The 21,203-nt window shown below is 39.2% G+C and overlaps 1 protein-coding gene across 3 annotated transcripts in view; it reads right to left on the bottom strand.

Annotated features, from left to right (window-relative positions):
* The window catches only part of XRCC5 (X-ray repair cross complementing 5), a 76,174-nt gene that overhangs the window by 15,884 nt on the left and 39,087 nt on the right, over positions 1-21,203 (bottom strand). For 2 of the 3 annotated variants that reach the window (XM_014462511.2, XM_014462514.2), the window contains exon 16: positions 19,938-20,007. The exons of the other annotated variant lie outside the window; for it this stretch is intronic. In XM_014462511.2, coding sequence (XP_014317997.1) covers positions 19,938-20,007 — 70 coding nt within the window. The remainder of the gene's footprint in view (positions 1-19,937; positions 20,008-21,203) is intronic. 3 annotated transcript variants of the gene reach the window in all.

Raw genomic sequence — 21,203 nt, 5'->3', positions numbered from 1 at the left:
GGCAGAGAGGCACCAGCAGGTGCTGGCCTGACCTGTTCAGTTCAGGAAGCCCCCACACTTGGGCCAGGAGTTGCCTGGAAAAATCACCCCCTATAACCTGCAGGTACAATCTACTGTGAACAAATGCACCACGGAACGTTTGCCCGTGACCGGGATGACCTTGATACTTATGCCGGCCCCCTGTAACTCCCCCTCAGGCATCAGGGCCAGGCTCCACCCCTTAGCTATTGCTGTGTTCCTTTGGATGCGGAACTGAAATACTAAGAACACGCCTTACCCCGGACCACGATCCACCTCTCCCTCCTTCCTTCCTACCACCCCCAGATGCCACTTCCAAGCCAGACTGGTCCCCACCTCCAGAGAGAGTCCTGGAAAAAGTGAGAAAATCCCAATCTGATGAGCGGTCTCCCACGCATGGTCTCCCACGCATGTCCGTGGCGGAGCCCATCGCACCCTTCCTGGGCCTGGCCTGCATCCAGGCTCCCCCACTCCCCTCAGATTCCTGGTGGCTCAGGCAGGGAGGCACGGATGGACTGCTCCCTCCCCCCCCTTCGGTGCTGGTACCCACCAAGGATGCCCACAGCTCAGCCAGAACTTGCTGTGAGGCACATAGCCCATAATCCTACAGGTACAATCTCCGGGGAACGGATGAAGCATAGACACTCCGAGTAACAGGGATGAGCCTAATATTGCTGCTGGGCTCCTGGAACTCTGCCTAGGGCATCCAGATCAAATCTCATCCCTTACCTATTCCGGGGAGCTACAGAGGAAGGCAGCAATATAAAAATAGCCACAAGGTGGCGACTGACAATTGGGGATAAAAGAGAGATGGATCTGAAGGGTGGGGCGTGGACAAGAGATCACCCCGCCCTCCAAGATCCCCAACTTTGTATTGTTCACCTCCGAGAGGCTCTTATCTGGCTCTGAGCAGTGGAAAGCGCCCAGCACAGCCCAAGGTGTTCACTGGGGACCTCCCTGCCAGCAAGGCATGAACCTGGCTACAGAAGGGACATTTGGAAATACTTTTTCAGGAAACTGCGAGGAGGAGGACAGACTCCCCACATGACTTCCCAGTGGCTCAGGGGTCGTGGAAAGTCTCCAGGCACATGGGCCCAGGCTCCCGATTTCCTTTCAATGTGCACAAATCCATGCACCAGGCCACTAGTTACAGCATAAAGACTGCAAGGAAAGAGTAGATGGGATTAAGGACTGAAACTTATGGAGTCCGCAGACCCAGGAGTCTATGCAGCAACTAAATAGGTACTGAACTGCTTTGCAAAAACACAACTTTCTGACCCATTTTATCTTGAAGCATGATGGAACACACACACACACACACACTTGCCATCTTACAGAGAAAAATATCCAAAAGCAAAAAAAAAAAGAAAGAAAATATTCAAAAGACACTAAAATAAAGCAAATACAAAAGCCAACAATCCATTTGCAATAATGATAGGGGACAGAAGGAATTCAAAGAAAAGAAAGTAGAAATGTCAAGACCCAGTTTCTATTTAAGAGTGAAGTTTTCAAGTATTTGTGGGCTTATTTGGATATAGTTTTCTTGTTTGCATATTAGACTGTTCTATACTTTCCTCCAGAAGGTTCAAGAACATAGATAAACATAGCCAAACTTTTGACAGGCCCAGTGATTACAAAGAACCAAATTTTGCCCTTCTAGAAACAATCAGTCACACGGTCTGAGCATCTGACCCATGATTCTGAATTCTGTCCCTCTCCCTAGACTATTTTGAGTTTGCTGACTATAATGAATCATTTGACACTAGCAAATACATATGATGCTTTAATATAATGAGTATGAGACTGGGATGTGGACAACAGACTTCCCTCCCCAAATATAGTGGCATTTCATATTTTCCTGTCACTTTTAATAAAAGTAAAATTCAGAAAAGGCTAAAAATAATATCCTTCTCTGGCTAAATTATGCTTTGGCTCCCCCTTCCTCCCCATCCCACAAAAAGGAAATGCTGATCACAGGGGGTTTTTCTCTGCTTCTACATCAATTATAGGGCTAAGGAATAGTCTGTCAGTCTTCATACTCAGTAAATCACACCCCCAATTATTACCAAAATGCTTTTCAGAATTAGTCAAAGGCCCAGTAACACTCATTAGTAGCTAATATAAAAAATGGCCATCGCAAGGGCTATCCATCGTAGGATACCAAGACAGACAAGAGCCGTCTTTTATCTCAATGAGTCTTCAAAATCAAAATGTCTATTCTGAATTTCAAAAATGTCTGTTTTGGATTTTGAGGTTTTAAATATGGGCATTATATATTAACTCAGCATCTTATATGAGTACAGACTGTTGATACACAAAATCAGTCTCAAAACATTAATACTGTAGTGTTATATTAAAATGCTATCCAGATTCAGAAGGGTTATATAAGAGGAAGTTTTCTTGTTTAATCTGAAATGTATGTTCTGCTTCGCTAGAGAAAACATTCAACACCATCCAAAGGCCCATACGCTGAATCACCTCTCTTCTTGCTATACAGTCACAAGGACCAAAACACTGGGGGCCACACGCTTGTTGGCCTCTGACCTTACATTCACTCACCACGTCTGCCTTCTGCCAAGATGTTTCTAACAAAGTGAAAGGAAGTCATTTATCGTGGGTTTCTTCCCTCCATTAGTCAGAGCCACAAAAGCAGTAGGTTCACTCATCTGTCACACACTATACATAAAGGACTAGAAAGCTATTCCAAATGATTTTGCTGAACCCAAGCATCATTCAAGATGTTTCCCAATTTACGTGAATTTTGCTTATTGAAGAAGTACACATTTTGCAGTCAGCAGTTAAATCATTTTTAAATGTTAAGAACAGATTTACATAACCAAGTACAAGACAACTTTATAAACAAAATGAAAAAGTGACAATAAAAGTCAAGCATCTAAATCAAATAAGTACCTGGTCAGGTCAGTCATTAAGAGAATAAAAGGAAACATTATCTATCAGCAAATAAAACTCTAAGCAAGTAGTCCAATCTGCCACCAATTAAATCTATATGTAAATTACAATCACTGTTTTAAAACAGAAACTTACAAGAAACATTTGCCTGATAAGAAAATGGGTCTCTTTTAACACAGGCAACTAAAACAGAAATGGATCACAAACAGGCTTCCTTATGTCTCTTTACTATAGGATATATACTGGCCACTGTGGCTAGAGGCTGTGTCAGGACCCAACAAGAATAATAGAAATCACTGAATATTTAACTAAGAAAGTTTAATGCAGGCAACTGTTACACAGGTAATGAAAAGCTGCAATGCCAACTGAGAATGGTGCTACACCCCAAAGATTAGGAACAGCAAGTAGACCTTAGCACCCCTCTGGCAGTGTGTGGAAGAGGAGGAGAGGGAAGCGGAGGGGAGAAAAAAGAAAGAAGGGTGTACCTAGGCCCCAGGGGCCTGGTCCAATGGGAGTCAAAACCATGGAGGACTGAAGATGCTGCCTAACACATAAGAAAGAAAGAGGAATACCCTGACTCCCCCTCCCTTTTTACTTCCCACCAGGGTCTTCCATTGGCTGAACCCAGTAGGAAACCAGTAGATGTGGAAGCCTGGGAAATGCAACCTGCTCTTCCTTACTCCTCCCCCATCTGGTGCACAGGGAAAGGGCGAGAAGTGGACCTAGGAGCTAGGGGTACAATGTGTTACTATAAACCTATAGAGATGGACACCCCATTTAATGCACTGAATATTTCCAGGAGATAGAAATTAACAAGGTATTCTTTAAATAATAAGGGAAGATAAAGTGTATAGACTTTTTTCTTTCTTTCCAGCAAGGTAGGATACAATGAAATTTAGTAAGAAGTTATTGAAAAGGTTCACAAGCATATTTAAAGCTTTCCCCAGCCATTTAAATATTTTTATATTTCTACGAAAACAGAGTTATATAAAAAATATGACTTTCATTTCTACCTCAACATCTTTAGAGCTACATACGCTTCCCTTTCCTCCAGGTTTAACATTTGAAACACAGCAGAGTTGCCACACTGTGTAGACTATGATGATAAACCAGAGGAACTAGAAGTGACTGAATCTTCTTAGGGTGTCATGTCCTTTTGGACGTCAAATGTATTATTTCTTCTAAAAATTTAAGTACAAAAAGGAGGTATCTAAATATTTTCCCTCTAAATAAAAAAAGATATGCCAATTTATTTCTTAAATATCTTTCTGCTTCCATTCCAAAAGAGTTCAGATCTAAGATCCAGGAATGTTTGCCTCCTTGGTCTGGTATTCTTGTTTTTCGTTTTTGTAGTCTTTAATGAAAGCCTTACTGGGGAAAAAGAAGTCACTGGGTGGCAACAAAAGAAACTGAGAACTAAGAAAAAAGTAGAAGCTTTTTGAACCTGAAAAGGATATTCAAATGTTGTCTTGTTTTTAAGCAGCTGGCCTGTGAAGGTGACACGGCTCTGACCTGCTCTTTGCCCCTCGCCTGTCCTTCCTCCTTTCAGAAATTTGTTCTGTCAGACTCCAGCCCGACTTCCTCCCCTGCCAGGCAGAAGGAGTCCGTGGATACCACACAGAGAACACCACAGCCATCATATTATACGTGACCAGCGGTACAGGAAATTGAACTGCTGACCACCTCCACAGTACAGGTACAGCCCTGGTTATTATTTTTTTCTTACCAATAACTAAAAAACTCAATTAAAACCTCACCATTTAAACTCCACAAGTTCAATTACAGCCCATTTTTTCATGCTTAACGATTTTCTCATTAAATGCTGTAATTTCTTACAAATTGCACTAATAAAAGTTAAGTCCTGCTGAGTGTTTCCCCCCTTGGTAAATGCAGTCTTTTCATTGATGTGTTAAATTAAAACCCCAGGCACAAGGAGCAGAGTAAATGCAAAGTCTTTATTGTCAGAATCCACTCCTGCAGACTATGAGTTCTCTGTTTTATTTTTGTTTTTATTTGAGCTGTGAGTCTCTTGGTCTTAGCATACTCTAAAAAATAGGTGATGGTGTAAGCAATTGAGAAAGTAGAGAAACGGCATCCACTTAGCCTACTGGTTGTAAGAACACTTCATATAAGAGAACATTATGACAAGTCTTTTTCATTCTGTATGAATAATATTTCTCATCTTAAATAACTTGGTGTATAAGACCAGATCTGTTCCCAAGTCAGCGGGAAAATTTTATTTCCTGGTCAGTGGGTGGGTTCCATGACACTCTATGGTCTTTAATTTTGTATTAAAAGCATTCAATCTAACCATTAAAGACCCACTGCACATGTCCCACAAAACCTGAAGGTTATCAATGAACATTTACAGGGCATATAGCAGTTAACTAAAGACCAAAGAAAATCCACTCTAGTGTAACTAATTCCCCCAATCCAGAAAGGAATGCACTTACAGTACAAAACTGGGACATGAGGCTAAGATAAGAAAGAAACTAAAGGAAGAGCTTCTCATCAAATGAGGTGATTTCTTCAGCTTGTTTATGTAATGCATATCGCATATGCTTGAAAGTATGTGGTGGGGGTGGAGGTAGGAAGTAGAGAAGGCAGACAAAGAAGGTCTCCACAATTTTCTAATGTCCTAGAATTTTAAAACTTGGCAAAGCTCAGTAAAATAAAAGTGATATAGAAGAATTAAGAACCTCACCATCTAAACCTGATCCCATTCCAGATGGGCAGTAGGAGGGAGGCAGAATGCAAGATGACAGTGTTTGGTACTATAGAAAGTCTACAGTATCTGTCTAGCTTCATACCTGAGTGGATGTCATCAGGCTAATGCAGAAAGTAGCAGAAAAAAAACAAGTAGCCATAGTAACAGTGCAGCCAAGAAGAGATGCTTTGGAACAGGAGACCAATCTGGCAATGGGCTCCAATTAAAAGCTGGTAATTGAATGGAACTGAAATTCATGTATTAGTTGAAGAGAACAGTGAATGATGAGTCAGACTCCTCAGCAAGGAAAGAAGCAGGTGGCCACTGATTGACTGTGCTGTCGTGGATGATGGAGGAGCAGGAGGCGGCACACAATGCTTTATGAGACCTCAAAAATTTGACTCATTCCTTAAAGGAAATATCAAGTAGCAGAAATTTTAAAACAACTGTACTCCATGTGGTAAATCTTTTTTTAAAATGATAAATAATGAGGTCCAGTGTTTATATAGTACCTTTCCTTTAAGGACCTCCTCAGATCCTTTTTTTCCCCTTTAATTTTTCCCTCTATCTTTTTCTGGTTTTGTGAAGAAAGTTACATATTGTAAAGCTCAAAATATAGACATGTTATTTTTCTCTACTTCTTTGATGGGGCTAAAATTTATGAATTTATCTTACCTGAGAATTAATTCTGCTGTAATTCAAAAATTCAAATTGTTATTATTCCCAAGCACTGCTCTGTTAAAATCAACAATGGAAACAAACAAAAAAATTACTATTAGCCAGAGTACTTAGAAAATAAAAACAGATGGAGGTTATTTGACAGCACACTAGCAGCAGCATCTTTGATAATGAGTCATACTACAATAAAACTACTACTCGGTATTGGCATCCTAGGGTATGTTAACTCTTAAATCACAAGCATCTCTTTAGAATGGGATTTGGGAGTGAGGAAAAAGAATGGACCTTTGTGGAAGGAATATCATGAGCAAATATACAGAAGCAGGAAAGCCAATGTTACAAGGGTATTAGCAGGAATACAATTTGGTTTGGGTTCAGGGTTCACAAAGGGGAACTGTGAATGGATCTGGAATGGCAGGGTGGGACCCGATCATGGAAAGCCTAGAATAGGGCATTAATTTTAAAGACATGGGAAATAATTAAGAAGGGATGACCCATAATCAAATCTGTGCTATAAGAAGCTAAATCTATACAACATATAGGATGAGTTGAATGAGAACAATTCCAAGGATAAATATAGAAGAATGCTGTAGCTGTCCAATGTGAAGTAATGAAACCTGAATTAGAATAGTGGTAGTTAGGATGGAAAGGAAGAGACAGATCTAGAAAATGATGAGAAATTAGAAGAGAATTAGAAATGGGTACAAAGTAGTCAGAAATGATAAGAGTAAATGGGAATGGGGGGGCTCCCAAAATGTACTGCCAATGGCCATAACCTCAATTTACCATATCCTAAAGCAGCGGTCAGCAACCGGTGGTCCGCAAAGTCCAAAAGGTTGGCGACTGCTGGTTGAAGAAAATCTTTGAAGCAGCAGTGGGCAACCGGTGGTCTGCGGACCTCTGGTGGTCTGTGAGGTCCGAAAAGTTGGCGACCGCTGCCCTAAAACTATTAACCATCTTGACTAAAATAGAGAGCATTAACAGGGTTATCCTTATGAAGAAAGAGTAAGAAAGAAAGGTAAGAAATGTGGGTATCAGGAGGCTTTGGAAGAGAGGGGGACAATGAAAGAGGAGACTTCCCCCTTTTAACTTTATGTATAACCTATATTACTATTTTCTTTCCCAATGGGCACATACTTATTTTTTAATGAGGAGAAGCCACAGGAGCAATTAAATCATCTTGTGACATGTAAGAGGCTATTATATAAGTAGACAATAAAGAACTGTTTCTATTTCTAGTGAGTCCTAAATGGAAAGACATTTTTCATGGGTTGGTATTTATTAATGGTAAAGCTCAAAATACTTGTAGTTCATTGATCTTTTTCTTTTATTCTTTCTGAACCACTTACTTTTTTCTGTTTATTACTCATATACTTAACGGGTAGTATTAAAAAGGACCTTAGAAATTACCTAATTTCACCCACTGTTTTCAAGAAAGTCTACCAATTTTAACCAGTTTTGCTATAGGCAAATTTTATTTTTGGATTGTAGATTCAACCCTCCCTGTAATTAAACACATTTAAAATTCCAATATATGAGTCTTGCTGACTGCATTATAGTCCATCTAAGGAGTAATTAGAAATGGGAACAATTACAGGACAATCCAACCTTAGCTATTCCATATACCTTCTTCTCAGTGTATTAGATAAATAATGAATCAAACAAAATAAACCCTGAGAAATGGCACCAAAGAAGAAACAAATGAAAGGAGGGAATAATGAATCTAAAATTTTTCTAAATCTATACACACTGACGTAAGGCAAAAATACCTATTGTCAAAAAAAATAGCATTCCTATTGTCACTAAAATGTAAATTGGGTTTCATTACTCACAACTCATCATCTCTATGCTCTAACAAGTTCCTGAAATCTACACAATATTTCCTATACTGAGTAAGCTTGTCACTTACTAATGTAAATGAATTTCTCCCATGAAGCAGAGGATTCTGAAATACAAACATAAGTTTGCGATACATGTATCTAAGTGTGTTTTTAATTCCCATACCTGATGACCTTTATTTAAAGTACACTTTATTACCTGAACTGACAGTTTTCTTTATTGGTACTCTGTAAAAATTCACTTGGGTCTCTATATTTTTGTTTAGGTAAGCGAGGCAAAAATTATACAGGTCTTACTTTGACCAATTAAAAAGCTAAGATACAAATGATCAAAATCAGAAATAAGAGGGGACATCACTATCAACTTAGAGAAATTAAAAACATGATAAGGAAAAAATAATAGGAACAATATTATGTCAACAAATTAGACAACTTAGATGAAATGGTCAAATTTTATAAGACACAAATTACTGCAACTGACTGAAGCAGAAATAAAAAGTCTGACTAAATCTATAAGTAAAATAACTGAATTAGTTTTGTTTTTTTGAAAAATCACAATTATTATGTTTATTAAAGAAAATAAATTTAAAGAAAATTTTCTATAAAAAACATAATAATCATATCCAAATTTTAGCTTCCCCATCTTCTTTGGTATTGAAATCAACGTTCAGGATATAAAATATTTTATTTTGAAGTTCAGTCACTGGGTCCATAACAAGTTTCCATATAAAGAAAATAGGAAATCCAGTTATCTGAAATTCTCTTATTTGTTGAATAACCATGGATGCATAAAAGCAATCAGTTATCTGTGTGCAGAGATAGACATCATTAAGCAAATAGTCATTCATTGATACATGTATTCTACTGGAAATAAATTTTAACATTTTAATGATTTTTCTGCCATAATTTTACCATGTTATCTGAATAATAATTCAATACACAAGTGCTGCTATTCACTTAACTAAGGAACTACTCTCCCAGGAATGAATTAGTATTAAAAACCTTCCCACAAAGAAACCATGCCCAGATCACTGGCAAATTCTATCAAATATTAAAAAAATAATAATAATACTAATCCTGAAAATGAGGAAAGAATACATCCTAATTCATTCTATGAGACCTATATTTCTCTGGTATCAAAGCAAAAGACACCACAAAAAACTACATAAAAATATCCCTCATGAACAGACACAAAAATCCTAACAAAATATTAGCAAAATGAATTCAAGAACATACCAAAGAGCTTATATACCACGACTGACTGGAATTTATCCCTGCAAGCAAGGCCAGTTTAGCAACTAAAAAATCAATGAATATAATATAGCATATTAGAAGAATCAAACCCACACGATAATCATAGAAAATGCATTTGACAAAACTCAACATCCATTCATAATAAAAACTCCCAACCAGCCTGGCCGACGTGGCTCAGTGGTTGAACGCTGACCTATGAACTAGGAGGTCACGGTTCAATTTCTGGTCAGGGCACATGCCCAGGTTGCAGGCTCGATACCCAGTGTGGGGTGTGCAGGAGGCAGCCAATCAATGATTCTCTTTCATCATTGATGTTTCTATCTCTCTATCCCTCTCCCTCCTCTCTGAAATCAATAAAAATATATTTAAAACAAAAACAAAAAACTCTCAACCAACTTGGTATGGGAGAAGTCTTCTTTAAGCTGATAAAAGGAATCTGAGAAAAACTTAGAATTAACATCATATTGATAGTGAAAGACTAAAAGCTTTCCCCCTAAGACCAGGAACAAGGATATTCACTCTCATTATTTTTTTCAACACTGTACTGGATGTTCCAGCCAGTACAATCAAGAAAAAGAAATTAAAGGCATACAAGATAGAAAGAAGTAAAACTGCCTTTATTTGCAGACAGCATGATCCTGTATGTAGAAAATTCTAAGGAGTATATAAAAGCAACTAGAATAAACAAATTTAATAAGGATGCAAGATATAAGATCAATATACAAAAATCAGTATTTCTATATACTAGAAACAAACAATCCAAAAAATAACTTCAAAAACTTCCATTCATAACAGCATTAAAAATAATAAAATACTTGGTAAAACCTTAACCAAAGAAATGCAGGACTTATACAATAAAAATACAAAACACTATGGAGAGAAAGTAAATAAAATCTAAATAAATGGAAAAATATTCCATGTTCATGGATTAGAAAACTCATGTTAAGATGGCAATTCCCCCTTCATTATTCTATATACTTAGGCAATCCCTATCAAAATCCCAGTGGGCTTTTGTTTAGCCAAACAATTTTAGAAAAGAACAAAACTGAAAGACATATTACAGTATTTTAAAACTTATTATAAAGCTAAAGTAATCAAAACAATGTATTAATGAAGGACAGCCATAGATCAATGTAACAGAATTGAAAAGTATAGAAATAACTCTTCATTTATGGTCAAAAGATTTTCAACAAGGTGCCAAGGCAATTCGATGGGAAATGGACAGTCTTTTCCACAAATGGTGCTGGGACAATTGGTTATCCCTATAAAAAACAATAAATCTAAGTAATTACCTCACACCCATTTACAAATATCAACTAAAACCAGATTACAGACCTAAAACTTTCAGAAAAAATAGAGGAGAAAATCTTTGTGAGTTGGGCTAGGCAAAGATTTCTTACACGATACAACAAAATGCTAGTCCACAAAAAAAAAAAAATAAAAAAATAAAAATTAAAATTAAGAAACATCAAAGACATCGTTAAAAAGACAAACCACAGACTGTAAAAAATATTTGCAAAATATGGGCCCCCCAAAAAGCAAAAGATTGAAAAGACATTTCACCAAAGAAGATATAGGAATGGCTAATAAGCACATGAAAAATGACCAGCATTGTTAGTCATTAAAGAACTGCAAATTAAAACCACGAAATACCTATACACTGCCAACAGAACAGCTGTAACTGAACACTGATAACACAAGTGCTATCAGTAATGTGGGAAAGTAGAACCCTCATTCACTGCTTACGGGAATGAAAAATGGCCAGCTGCTTTAGAAAAAAGTGGCTATTTCTTAAAAAGTTAAACATAAATCTTCCATATGGCCCAGAAAAATGAAAACATCCAAAGATTTGTAGGCAAATGTCCACAGAAGCATTATTTGTAATAGCTGAAAACTGAAAACAATCCAAATATCCATAATTGATGAATGGATAAATAAAATGTGGTATATTCATAAAAATGAATATTATTCAGCAATAAAAAATCAATTATTGATACATGCTATGGCATGGACAAATTTCAAAAACATTGTGCTAAGTGAAAAAAGCCAGATGCAAAAGACTGAATACTGATTCCATTTATGTGAAATTTCCAGAAAAGGCAAATCTATAGAAATAGAAAGTGGTCTCTTGGGGTGATAGTGGGGAAAAATAATTGACTGTATAAATGATTATGTGGAACTTCTAGGGGTGAGGGAAAAGTTCTTTAACTGGACTATGGTGATGATTGTACAACTCTATAAATTTACAAATGATCACTGGATTGCCTTTAGAATGAGTGTATTATTATAGTAGAAACCTACATTTCAATAAACTATAAAAAATTGGCAATAAATACAAGCCATTTAGCAAAGAGATTTGTGGATATTTACCACAGACAGAAGGGAGACACTAGACTAGATGTTTCTACGTCAGGATAACTACTAAGGCGCAGATAGTAAACTTATCCTCACTGTCCGAAAGAAACACTATTAGGTTCCAAGGGCAAGGGATTATCGAAAGGTAGTTCTCATCTGGGATATGGCTCCTGACTCTAACAGGATTATCTTGAGTGTTATACTTGCCGCTCATTATCACTGCAAGGCATAGAGCAGTGGTTCTCAACCTTGGCTGCACGTTAGAATCACCTGGGAATCTTTTGAAAATCCTGATTTCTGGGCCCCATCCGCCGGAAATTCTGTTTCTTTGTTACTAATGTTGTGGCCCCAGCCCATAACAAAGAAACAGACTTTCTGGAGGATGAGGCCCAGAAATCAGGATTTTAAAAAGATCCCCAGGTGATTCTAATGTGCAGCCAAGGTTGAGAACCACTGGCATAGAGAGATAAACTACATTAAGTTCAGTAATTTACTCGGACAAAGGAAATGAAATGAGCCTGTATTAGTTAAGTTCCCATAACATAATACCATGAACTATGTGGCTTCAACAGCAGAAATTTTTTTTCTCACAGTTCTCCAGGCTAGTGCCAGCATGGTCAGGTTTTGGTGAGGGCTCTCTTTTCCTGGCTTATAATCACTTTCTTACTGTATTCTCGGTTGAGAGAGAAAAGAGAGACAGAGGAGAAGAGAGAACACAAAGTGGTATCTCTTCATATAAGGGCACTAATTCCATTATGAGGGCTACACTCTCACGACCTCATCTAAATCTAATGACCTCCCGAAGACCCCATCTCAAAATACAATCAATCAAATTAAGAGATAGGGCTTTCACATATAAATTTGTGGAAGGGGGGGGGGAGGTAATTCAGTCTACAGAAGGTCCTTTAATCATAACTATTAACTAAATATTTTTCTTCAACTGTCCATATGAAACCACAAAAAATACAATAAAATAAAAGGTTAACTTTTCTCCTATGTCCAAAGACAACTATGCTGATACTATTCTCAAGTCCTGCTGATCTGTGTTCTATATCTGAACCAAACCTCTTCCCTTTTCTGGCCAAAGAAACATGCATACCAGTTTTTAAAGTCTCATGAAAACATGAATAACAGTCAGGACTAACCATGTAAAATTACACTTGCCACTTCTTTCTATGTCAGCATATTTTTTGCCTTGGGCTTGCAATTTAAAAGGGGAGGACCAAAACACTTTTATTGTATTGAAGTGGGACTCCAAGCTGTTTCTAAGCTGCTCTTAACACATTTCAGCTGATTAGTGACTATTTTAACAAAAGCCAAACATCCATCCCTAAAGATCTTAATTGGGTAAGAGCTTCTGTTGTTTGCCACAAGTCCCCGATTAAAGCAGTTTGCACATCAGCACAATCTGAAATCAGTTTCCTTTTTCAACCAGCTGGGCTTAAGAAGCAATCTTGAAGCAGCCCAATTCCAGGAGAACCAAGGGCAATGCCCCGGATGACAAGATCTACCATGCAGGAAGAATTGTAGGATTTATAGGAGGTATAAGGAAGAACCAAGAGTAAGAGAAGTACTTCAACAGCTCTCTGCCTCACAAATCACTCTCATTAGCACTCACTGCAAGGGTAAACTCCAGCAGCAAGTTGGAGAACCACAGCCTTTCTCCAAAGCACCCAGTCTAATTTTGTGTTGCCATCGGAGTCAGCTGTGAGCACTTGCCTTGATGCACTGCCGGCACGGGCCATCAGTGCAAGCCGACTGGTCACCATGTTAAAAGCAGGCTGGAACAGATTCTGTGTGTTTCTAGTTGTTTGGACGTGGAAAGCGTTCATGAGTTCCACATATTCAGCCAGGGGGGAAAATATCCTTTCTATGTTTAACATAAAAAGGAGAAAATACTCAGCAGGTTTAAGGCAAGCAACTTTACCACCTGGGATGAGAAAACAAACCAGTGGGAGAAAATAGGAACACTGTCATGTGCCGCATATCGACGTCCTCTTAACGCTCTCAGGAGAAATCTTAGTGTTACTGAGAACACAACTACAGCAAACAGGCTTTTATGCTTATGCTACCAGTAGGCTCTCTTTCCTAACAGATAGCCAGGCTACATTAGACATATTCTGATCTTGAAAGGATTTCAGAAGCTGATTAAGAATGGGTAGAACCATTTTGGGGAGTGTTGCTGAAAACTGAAAATACTTTAAAGTGGTTATGTATGATGGTCTTTGGTTTCTATGTCATGTCTTTTTTTATTTCTGTCTTCATTTCAGTGATTTCATTTTAATTATTTGATTGATGAGTTTTATTATGTTAAAATGCAAACTTCAGGGTGGTGTTGTGCCATCTAGTGAAATGTACTGAAGCAACAGCGAAGAAGTTAAAGCCACAAGAGACCAAGAACTGGCTCTGGACTCTGATATAGTGTTTTCCACACATTTGCAGTATCTGTGGAAAGTCATCTTAGCATACTAGTCCACATACATGGAAGATGTGACAAGACACTAAGGGTCACTGATACAGGTGGAATAATAACACACCCTTTTAGAAGGCATACTTTATAATTCCAAATAAGCTGATTTTTGTTTTTGAATTAGACTACTTGTAATTGGTAAAATAAGCCAGGATCATCAAGTTCTGGGGTTTAACAATTTAAAACTAAGCAAGTCAAAAAGGAATCCAGTGAGGAAAAGTAAGATGTTTAGTAAAAGATATAAAGCACAGCCTAAACCACTAGAATTTGTAATCTTGTATTATTCTCTCATGAATAAATGAATCTGCTTTTTTGGGAAAGGAATAAGAAAATATGTCAAACTGTTAAAAAAACACAAAACAAAAGTTTTACGGAGGTAAAGATGTTTAAACTTTTAGTTACTATTTGTATTTAGTATCCTTCAAGATGTTCAAGGTATTTGACAGAATGTACTCTTTAAAAATTTTGTGCAAAACAACAGCTAAAGGCCATATTTTTATCTTCTTTTTTTCTGGAAAGAGCTATGATAGGTTACATAATTCACACCCAAGATTACATAAATCAGGGCCCTATAAAAAAAGAAAATACACAGGAAGTTTCTTAGATCCCTACTCTTGAGAAACCACAATTTAGGGCTTGATTCAATGGCAGAAAAACCATATAATATATGTAAGTAAACTTCTGTGAAAATGGGATAGTGCTATACCATACAAAAAACATAACTGAAAAAACTTGTCTATTTAGCTTTGATGAACAATATAATTTTATCACTAATTATACCACAGTCTACCTACCTACTGTTAGAAGGTTGTGCTTAAGTAAATTTTAAGAAATATCCTTTAAAATGGAAAGGATGTTGTTTAATGAATAAGGTTAAGTTGGAGAACAAAGGCCAAAAGACTTGAGGATGAGATGTGTCCAAACACAGGGAGAGGAAGAGATCTGAGAGAAAATGAAATGCTTCAGCAGCCACAGAATAAAGTGACCATCATGTAATCAAGCGGATATGTGCACTTTATTGCTCACTTGTACATAAATCTAATGTTAACTATCAGACTCCAAATAGGAGTCCCTACCATTTCTACTTAGGATATTTTCTTGACAAATTTGTTTTTTAACCAATCATGTCCCTGTGAATTCAATTTGGTGGAATGGAGCTCCGCCACCCTCACTACTTGGAAACCTAATTAGTGTAGAACCTACAATCTAAGTGGCAAAAGTAGGGTTGATGGAAGAATCATCTCATATTATAAAAAGTTACATTCCATCCTTTTATTTGTCTCCAAATATTCATCTTTTCTGGCTTTTAAGGTCCTCAGAGAACCTGTTTTTGACACAGTAGGTACCTTTCAGCTACTTTACATAATATTTCATACTCAGTGAAAACCTGTAAATTCAAACCTATCTCAATCATGTAGAAATCATTTGGAGGACTGAAGTAATGTGGCTTTTCTTTCTCTAATTTGCTGTCATCTTTTGACCACTTTAGCACTCTCCCTAAGTAAAAGCAGGGAAGGGAAGAATTGGAAATCCATGGTGTTCCTCCTAAGAAGCCCTGCTGATGAGCTAGTGGAGAAGGGTGTTCATGTAAGTAGACTAGAGGCCCGGTGCACAAAATTGTGTGTGGGTACAGTCCCTAGGACTAGCCTGCAATCAAGGCCATCTCACCCCGGTTCCCCTTTCACCATCCAGCGATGGGAACTTGATGGCCGGGGAAGGGACTGAGAGGTCATCCATTGCTGCCTGCTCGCCGGCCCCACCCCCGCCGTGGGTCACCTCTGTGTGTGGGGCAACCAGCGGGGTGGAGGCCTTGTCCTGGAGCTGCCCGCATCCCCTCCACCCACCCCAGTTCCCGTTCGCCATCAGTGATTGGAGCCTGTAGGCCGGGGGGAGGGACCAAGAGATTGGCCATTCCACCCGCTTGCCAGTCCCACCCCACCCCCCGCCACCCCCCCCCCCCTTCTGGTTCTGTTTGCCATTGGCAATCAGAGCCTGCCAGCCAGGGAAAGGGACCGAGAGGTGGTCAGTGCACCTCATAGTGACTGGTCGAGTGGTCGTTTTGGTCATTCTGCCGTTATGGTCACTGGGCTTTTATTATATAGGATAACCCTGATTTGAGGAGTCTGAGAACTCTGTGGACTCAGGTTCTTCCAATAACTTACAACTACAAATTCCAGGTGCACTTATGAATTGTGCATGAGGGAAACAACTCCACTTCCACAATTATTACATATACAGCTGTAGTCAAGAATTTTTTTATTGTAAACTGTAGTGATAGCATGTAGGGGTGTGTAAGAAAGGAGGAAAGAGACCAGCAGAAGAAGGACACTTGAGAATCAAAGACAGCTTACAGGAGCATCAGCAGCCAAGAAGAACACATTCCTGGGGTTCAGTGTTATCTCCTCTCTGCCAATAAAATTAGGACAAAAAATATCCCTCACACCAAAATAACAGAAGATAAAATGTGTAGCTGCCTACTGTAGACAACTGATGTCAAGGGAATAGGATCACAATTTTCTCAGTTTGACTTCACGATTATTAGGCCAGACAGAATTACACCTGTATATCTTACCTAATAATATACAAACATGTAAATTAACTGTCCCTCTGCTATGCTCACCAGCCAATCAGGAGAGTATGCAAATTAACCCAACAAAGATGGCGGTCAATTTGCATACGTAGGGGCGAAGCGGCGGAGCAAAGACTGAAGGCTCCATCTGGAGCCGCGAAGACTGAAGGCTCTGTCTGGAGCCACGAAGAGGAGCGAAGGCCTGGTGCTGGAGGAAAACTGGTGCTGGCAGCCAGGGGAAGGGAAGGCCTATTGCATGAATCTCTTCGTGTAACGGGCTTCTAGTTAGTTTATACACAGGTGAAAGGGCCCAAGTTCTAAGGGTAAACATCTTACTAATACTTATTGGTCATGCTTTTGGCAACTGAATTTTTAAAAATAGATACAATGGAGAAAAGAGCAAGACTTCTACCTCCCTTGCCCTAGTCAGAGAAGTCCGGGAGGGATAATGATCGATACCAAGGAGGCAGCTTAACGACTGGAGGACAACTCTGGGCTTACAGGGGAAGTGAGTCTTGGCTCACAAAGGGCCTTGGCTAAGACATGCACAAGCAAAAGAACAAAAGTAGGAAAAGCATTGAGGAAACAAAATTTCTGAAGCTTGAAGCTAGAAAGGGAAGGCAAGTTAGGACCACAAAAGAGAACTAGTTAACAAGTGGGTGGTCCCATTTTCCCATAGCTCTGCAAAAAGTCTGCTTTTGTGAGGCCACTGGGGAGATCTAACTGACCAAGTCCTAGACAGAGGCACAGAGGGACATTTCACCATCACAGCACTATAGCACTCAGTCACATTCAACATCAAAAGACAGTCTACTCATCAAAAGTCCTATCTATAGACACAAGCTTTTAAATTCATGACTCTATAATGTATAAACAAAAAACATGTAGGAAAGGAGGCCATTAGGATTAGGAGAAATAATAAGTCTAAGTAGAAAAATCTAGTATTTAAGAAAGAAATGGGTTTGAATCCTTGTGTGATTTGGGGGGAAGTTCATCTCCTCCAGTTTTACAGTTTTTCCATCTGTAAAGAGGAGATAATAGTACCTATTTGTAACCTATGTGCCATCTAGGGGTCACTGCCCTTATTTTCATACATCTGCTTCAAATGCCCAATTCCATGGCCTCAGGGAAACATGTTTTCCTCAATGTGAACATTCTGAGGAGTTTACTTTCTCATGAGCTCTTCAGACTCTGGCCTCCTGTGCTCTGAGGTGCTTTCTCTGCTCTGTCTGAAATAATTCAAGACCCAAAACTCTGCCTCTTCACCAGAGCACTGAAGCCAAGCATTCTGATTTTACTGACTCTGAGGATCTGCAGTCATAAGTTGGGAACGTATTATAGAACTCTGTGCCCTTACCTAATCCCTTCACTTCCTCTCCCTCTTAGCTTTACTTTTCTCCTCCCCCGCTCCTGACTAAACTCCAGTTTGTCTACTTCTATGATGCTAGTAGCTCCCCCCTCCTCTGAACCCCAGTACTGGTTAACAACCAAGCCTTGGACAGAGTCTATTTCTACCCTAAGCACTTATCAAAGTAGTTTCCCAATTAAAACAATGGAAGAATTTTCAGCAAATTCTGGCACCAGCTGTTAAAGCTCTCACATTTTCTCCACTTGCTCATGTGACCGTGGGACTGCTCTGTGGGGTAGGTAACTAAGACAAAAATATAACAAAGTGGGTGCACAATGCTTGAACATAGTAGACACTAGTGGCTACCTTCATAATGGTGATGATTCTGGACTCAGCCCCCTGAAGAGACCATGCCTACATCAACCAGGGAGGCCAATCACTTCCACAGGGAGGACCCTTGACTTTGGCCAAAGTAACTGACAACATACAATCAAAAGCTAAGAAGGCCATGACCTTTCATCAAAAACAAAAAATCTTCTTCGATCTCAAAACATAAAACATCCATGACCCACCTAAAAGAATTACCATGGTAACAGAGCTTTTCTTCCTTAGGTAATTCTCAGAGGTCTGGTCTTTGGTGTTGCTGCCAACAAACTTTGGCCTGGTGGATTACATGCTCTCTCTGAGGCTTAGCTGGTTATGACTGCTGCTGGGCAACAGCACAGTATGTCCAGGCATCTTGCTAGGATTCTCAAACTCGAAGTACTAAGGCACCCTACACCTATGCCTGCCACTATAGATGATTAAACTAAAATGGTGTAGTGTTCTAGGCAATTCCCCCCCTAAAACACCAAGAAGTGAGAAGAGAAAGTTCTATGCATGCATTAACACTCACACACAGAGGGTGGCTCACAGATAGGCCTGACCCTGGGCAGCACTGATGACTACTACTGTGTACACAAAGCTGCAGGACTACAAGTGCTAGCTGCCACTCTTTAAAAGGCTAGGGTGGGGAACATCCACCCGCGGGCCATATAAGGCCCAAAAAATCATTTGTCTGGCCCTACCAAGGCATTAGGGGTGAATTAATTAAATGTTTGACCAGATATAGCAGGCTAATTTTTAAGCTGATAATTTTGTATGGCCTTTGTTATAAATATCCAAATGGACCTTGGCAGAAAAAAGTTTCCCCACCCTTGCGTTAAAGGGTGAGAGAACAGGAATATAAATGCATTCAAGTAGTATGTGGATGTTAGTTCAAGACCCTCTATTCATTCTGGAAGCCATTTTAATACTAACCCAAGCCTAAATGAAATTCTAGGTTATATATGATAAGAAAACTGTGAGAATGTAGTCAATTTCAGAAGTACTGAATCAAAGGGCAGCAGCAAGGTCTTTCTGAGTTGTAAAGGGGCTCCAATCCTTAAGACTAGACTAAGAATGTGTATCCCAGAAAACTCTAAGCTCATTCACAGTAACCCAAAGAAGTTCAATGAAGTGGAACTAAAAACTCCAAAGTTCTCGACTAAAAACTCCAAAGTTCTCGAGTGGAACTAAAAACTCCAAGGTTCTCGCCCACAGTTTTCTTAACAAATTAGTCCTCTGTTTGGGCAGACCTGTACTGAGTTTATCTCATTGCTCATAATGTCTCAATGAGATCACTAATAAGGGGACAACACAAAGAGGTTATAACATTATTACAAAAGGCTACACTTCTTAATCTCGATTTTAAATCCATTAACTCAATTGAACACCTTCCCTAAATGCAGAGCCAGTGGCATATCACTCACCTTCCTCAAAGCTGGCATTCTTCTGCCTCACCAGAACACGGAAGTTTTCAGCAGGATTCACACTTCCGACCTAGAATACACCCACAGAAAATAACCCTGCAGATCACCCCAGGCAAGACAAGACGGCTTGATGTCAGAAGTGTCCTCTTATAGAATAAAACCAAAGCCAGAGTGAAGGCCCTTCCTAGTCATTTCCAGGGTTCTGTTCAAAGCTAGCAGATACAGCTGCCGACTGTACTTTCACTTACCTCTCTTTGTGCAAGCTGACTTCTTTCCAGAGGGGTCAGAAGTATTACTACCAAGCGACTAGCCAGCCCAGCTTGAAGGCTTTATGTGGCAAACTGCCTGTGCATCCTGACACCCAACCAATTAGGAAGGGAGGATTCTGCAGTGTGGGGCCAGTTCCAAATATATCTGTCCTATAAAGATGGCGTGAAAAATAACAGCCTGATGCTTGACTCTCTGAACTTCCCCTTTTGGGGGGACTGCTGCTGACCCTTTGGCATTGAAGTTTTGGTAGAATATATAAACGTGCCCAAACTGAAGATGTCACCCAACAGTACAAGCAGATCGTGTATCAAGGTTTACTGCAGTGCTAGTTTCAAAGATGGAAATCTCTGCCACACTATATGGCACTTTCTGATCATACTTCTGTCTTTAATCTTCCGGTCCCAACCTAAACAGGGCCTAAGTATCATTCAGCTCAAAGGAAGACGACAACGGGGCTCTATGGCTGGTAGACTTCGGCACAAAACATACTAAAGCTTCCAATTTGCTCTGGTAAAGCAGTCAGAAAAGTTCTCCGAGCAAATAAGGCCTTAATTTTTTTCCTTCACTATAAAACATTGAAATAAAACCCAAATCATTTTTCAGACATTCAGTTTTTCTGAGAGCATTTCTTTTTGAAGAAGGGAAAAGGCATGCCCTAGTGCTAACTGACCTTCCCAGTGCACTTGGCTAGTAAGGGACAATTTTTAAGACCCATTGATTCAAACTAATGACACTTCAAATAAGGCAATTATCTTTAAGTTCCAAAAACCTTTCCATTAAATAAAGATCTCAGGTGTCGAAGGATATTTGGTTTGGAGAAATCCTAAACTTGTGAAACCTGTTCTGAAGTGGTATATCAGAAAGAAGAGTTACACTCAAATTTTATGTACTTGGAGATTAAGACTTGTATCATCAACCCCTATCATTTTGACTAAACAGAAAGCTGCAAAGTGAAGTCAACAACAACAAAAAATCTCTACAAAAAGTACTCCCACA

The sequence above is a fragment of the Myotis lucifugus genome, unplaced genomic scaffold, assembly GCF_000147115.1.
Source record: "Myotis lucifugus unplaced genomic scaffold, Myoluc2.0 scaffold_3, whole genome shotgun sequence".
Lineage (NCBI taxonomy): Eukaryota > Metazoa > Chordata > Mammalia > Chiroptera > Vespertilionidae > Myotis > Myotis lucifugus.
The sequence above is the reverse complement of the archived record's forward strand: the minus strand, read 5'-3'. Positions and strand labels throughout refer to the sequence as shown.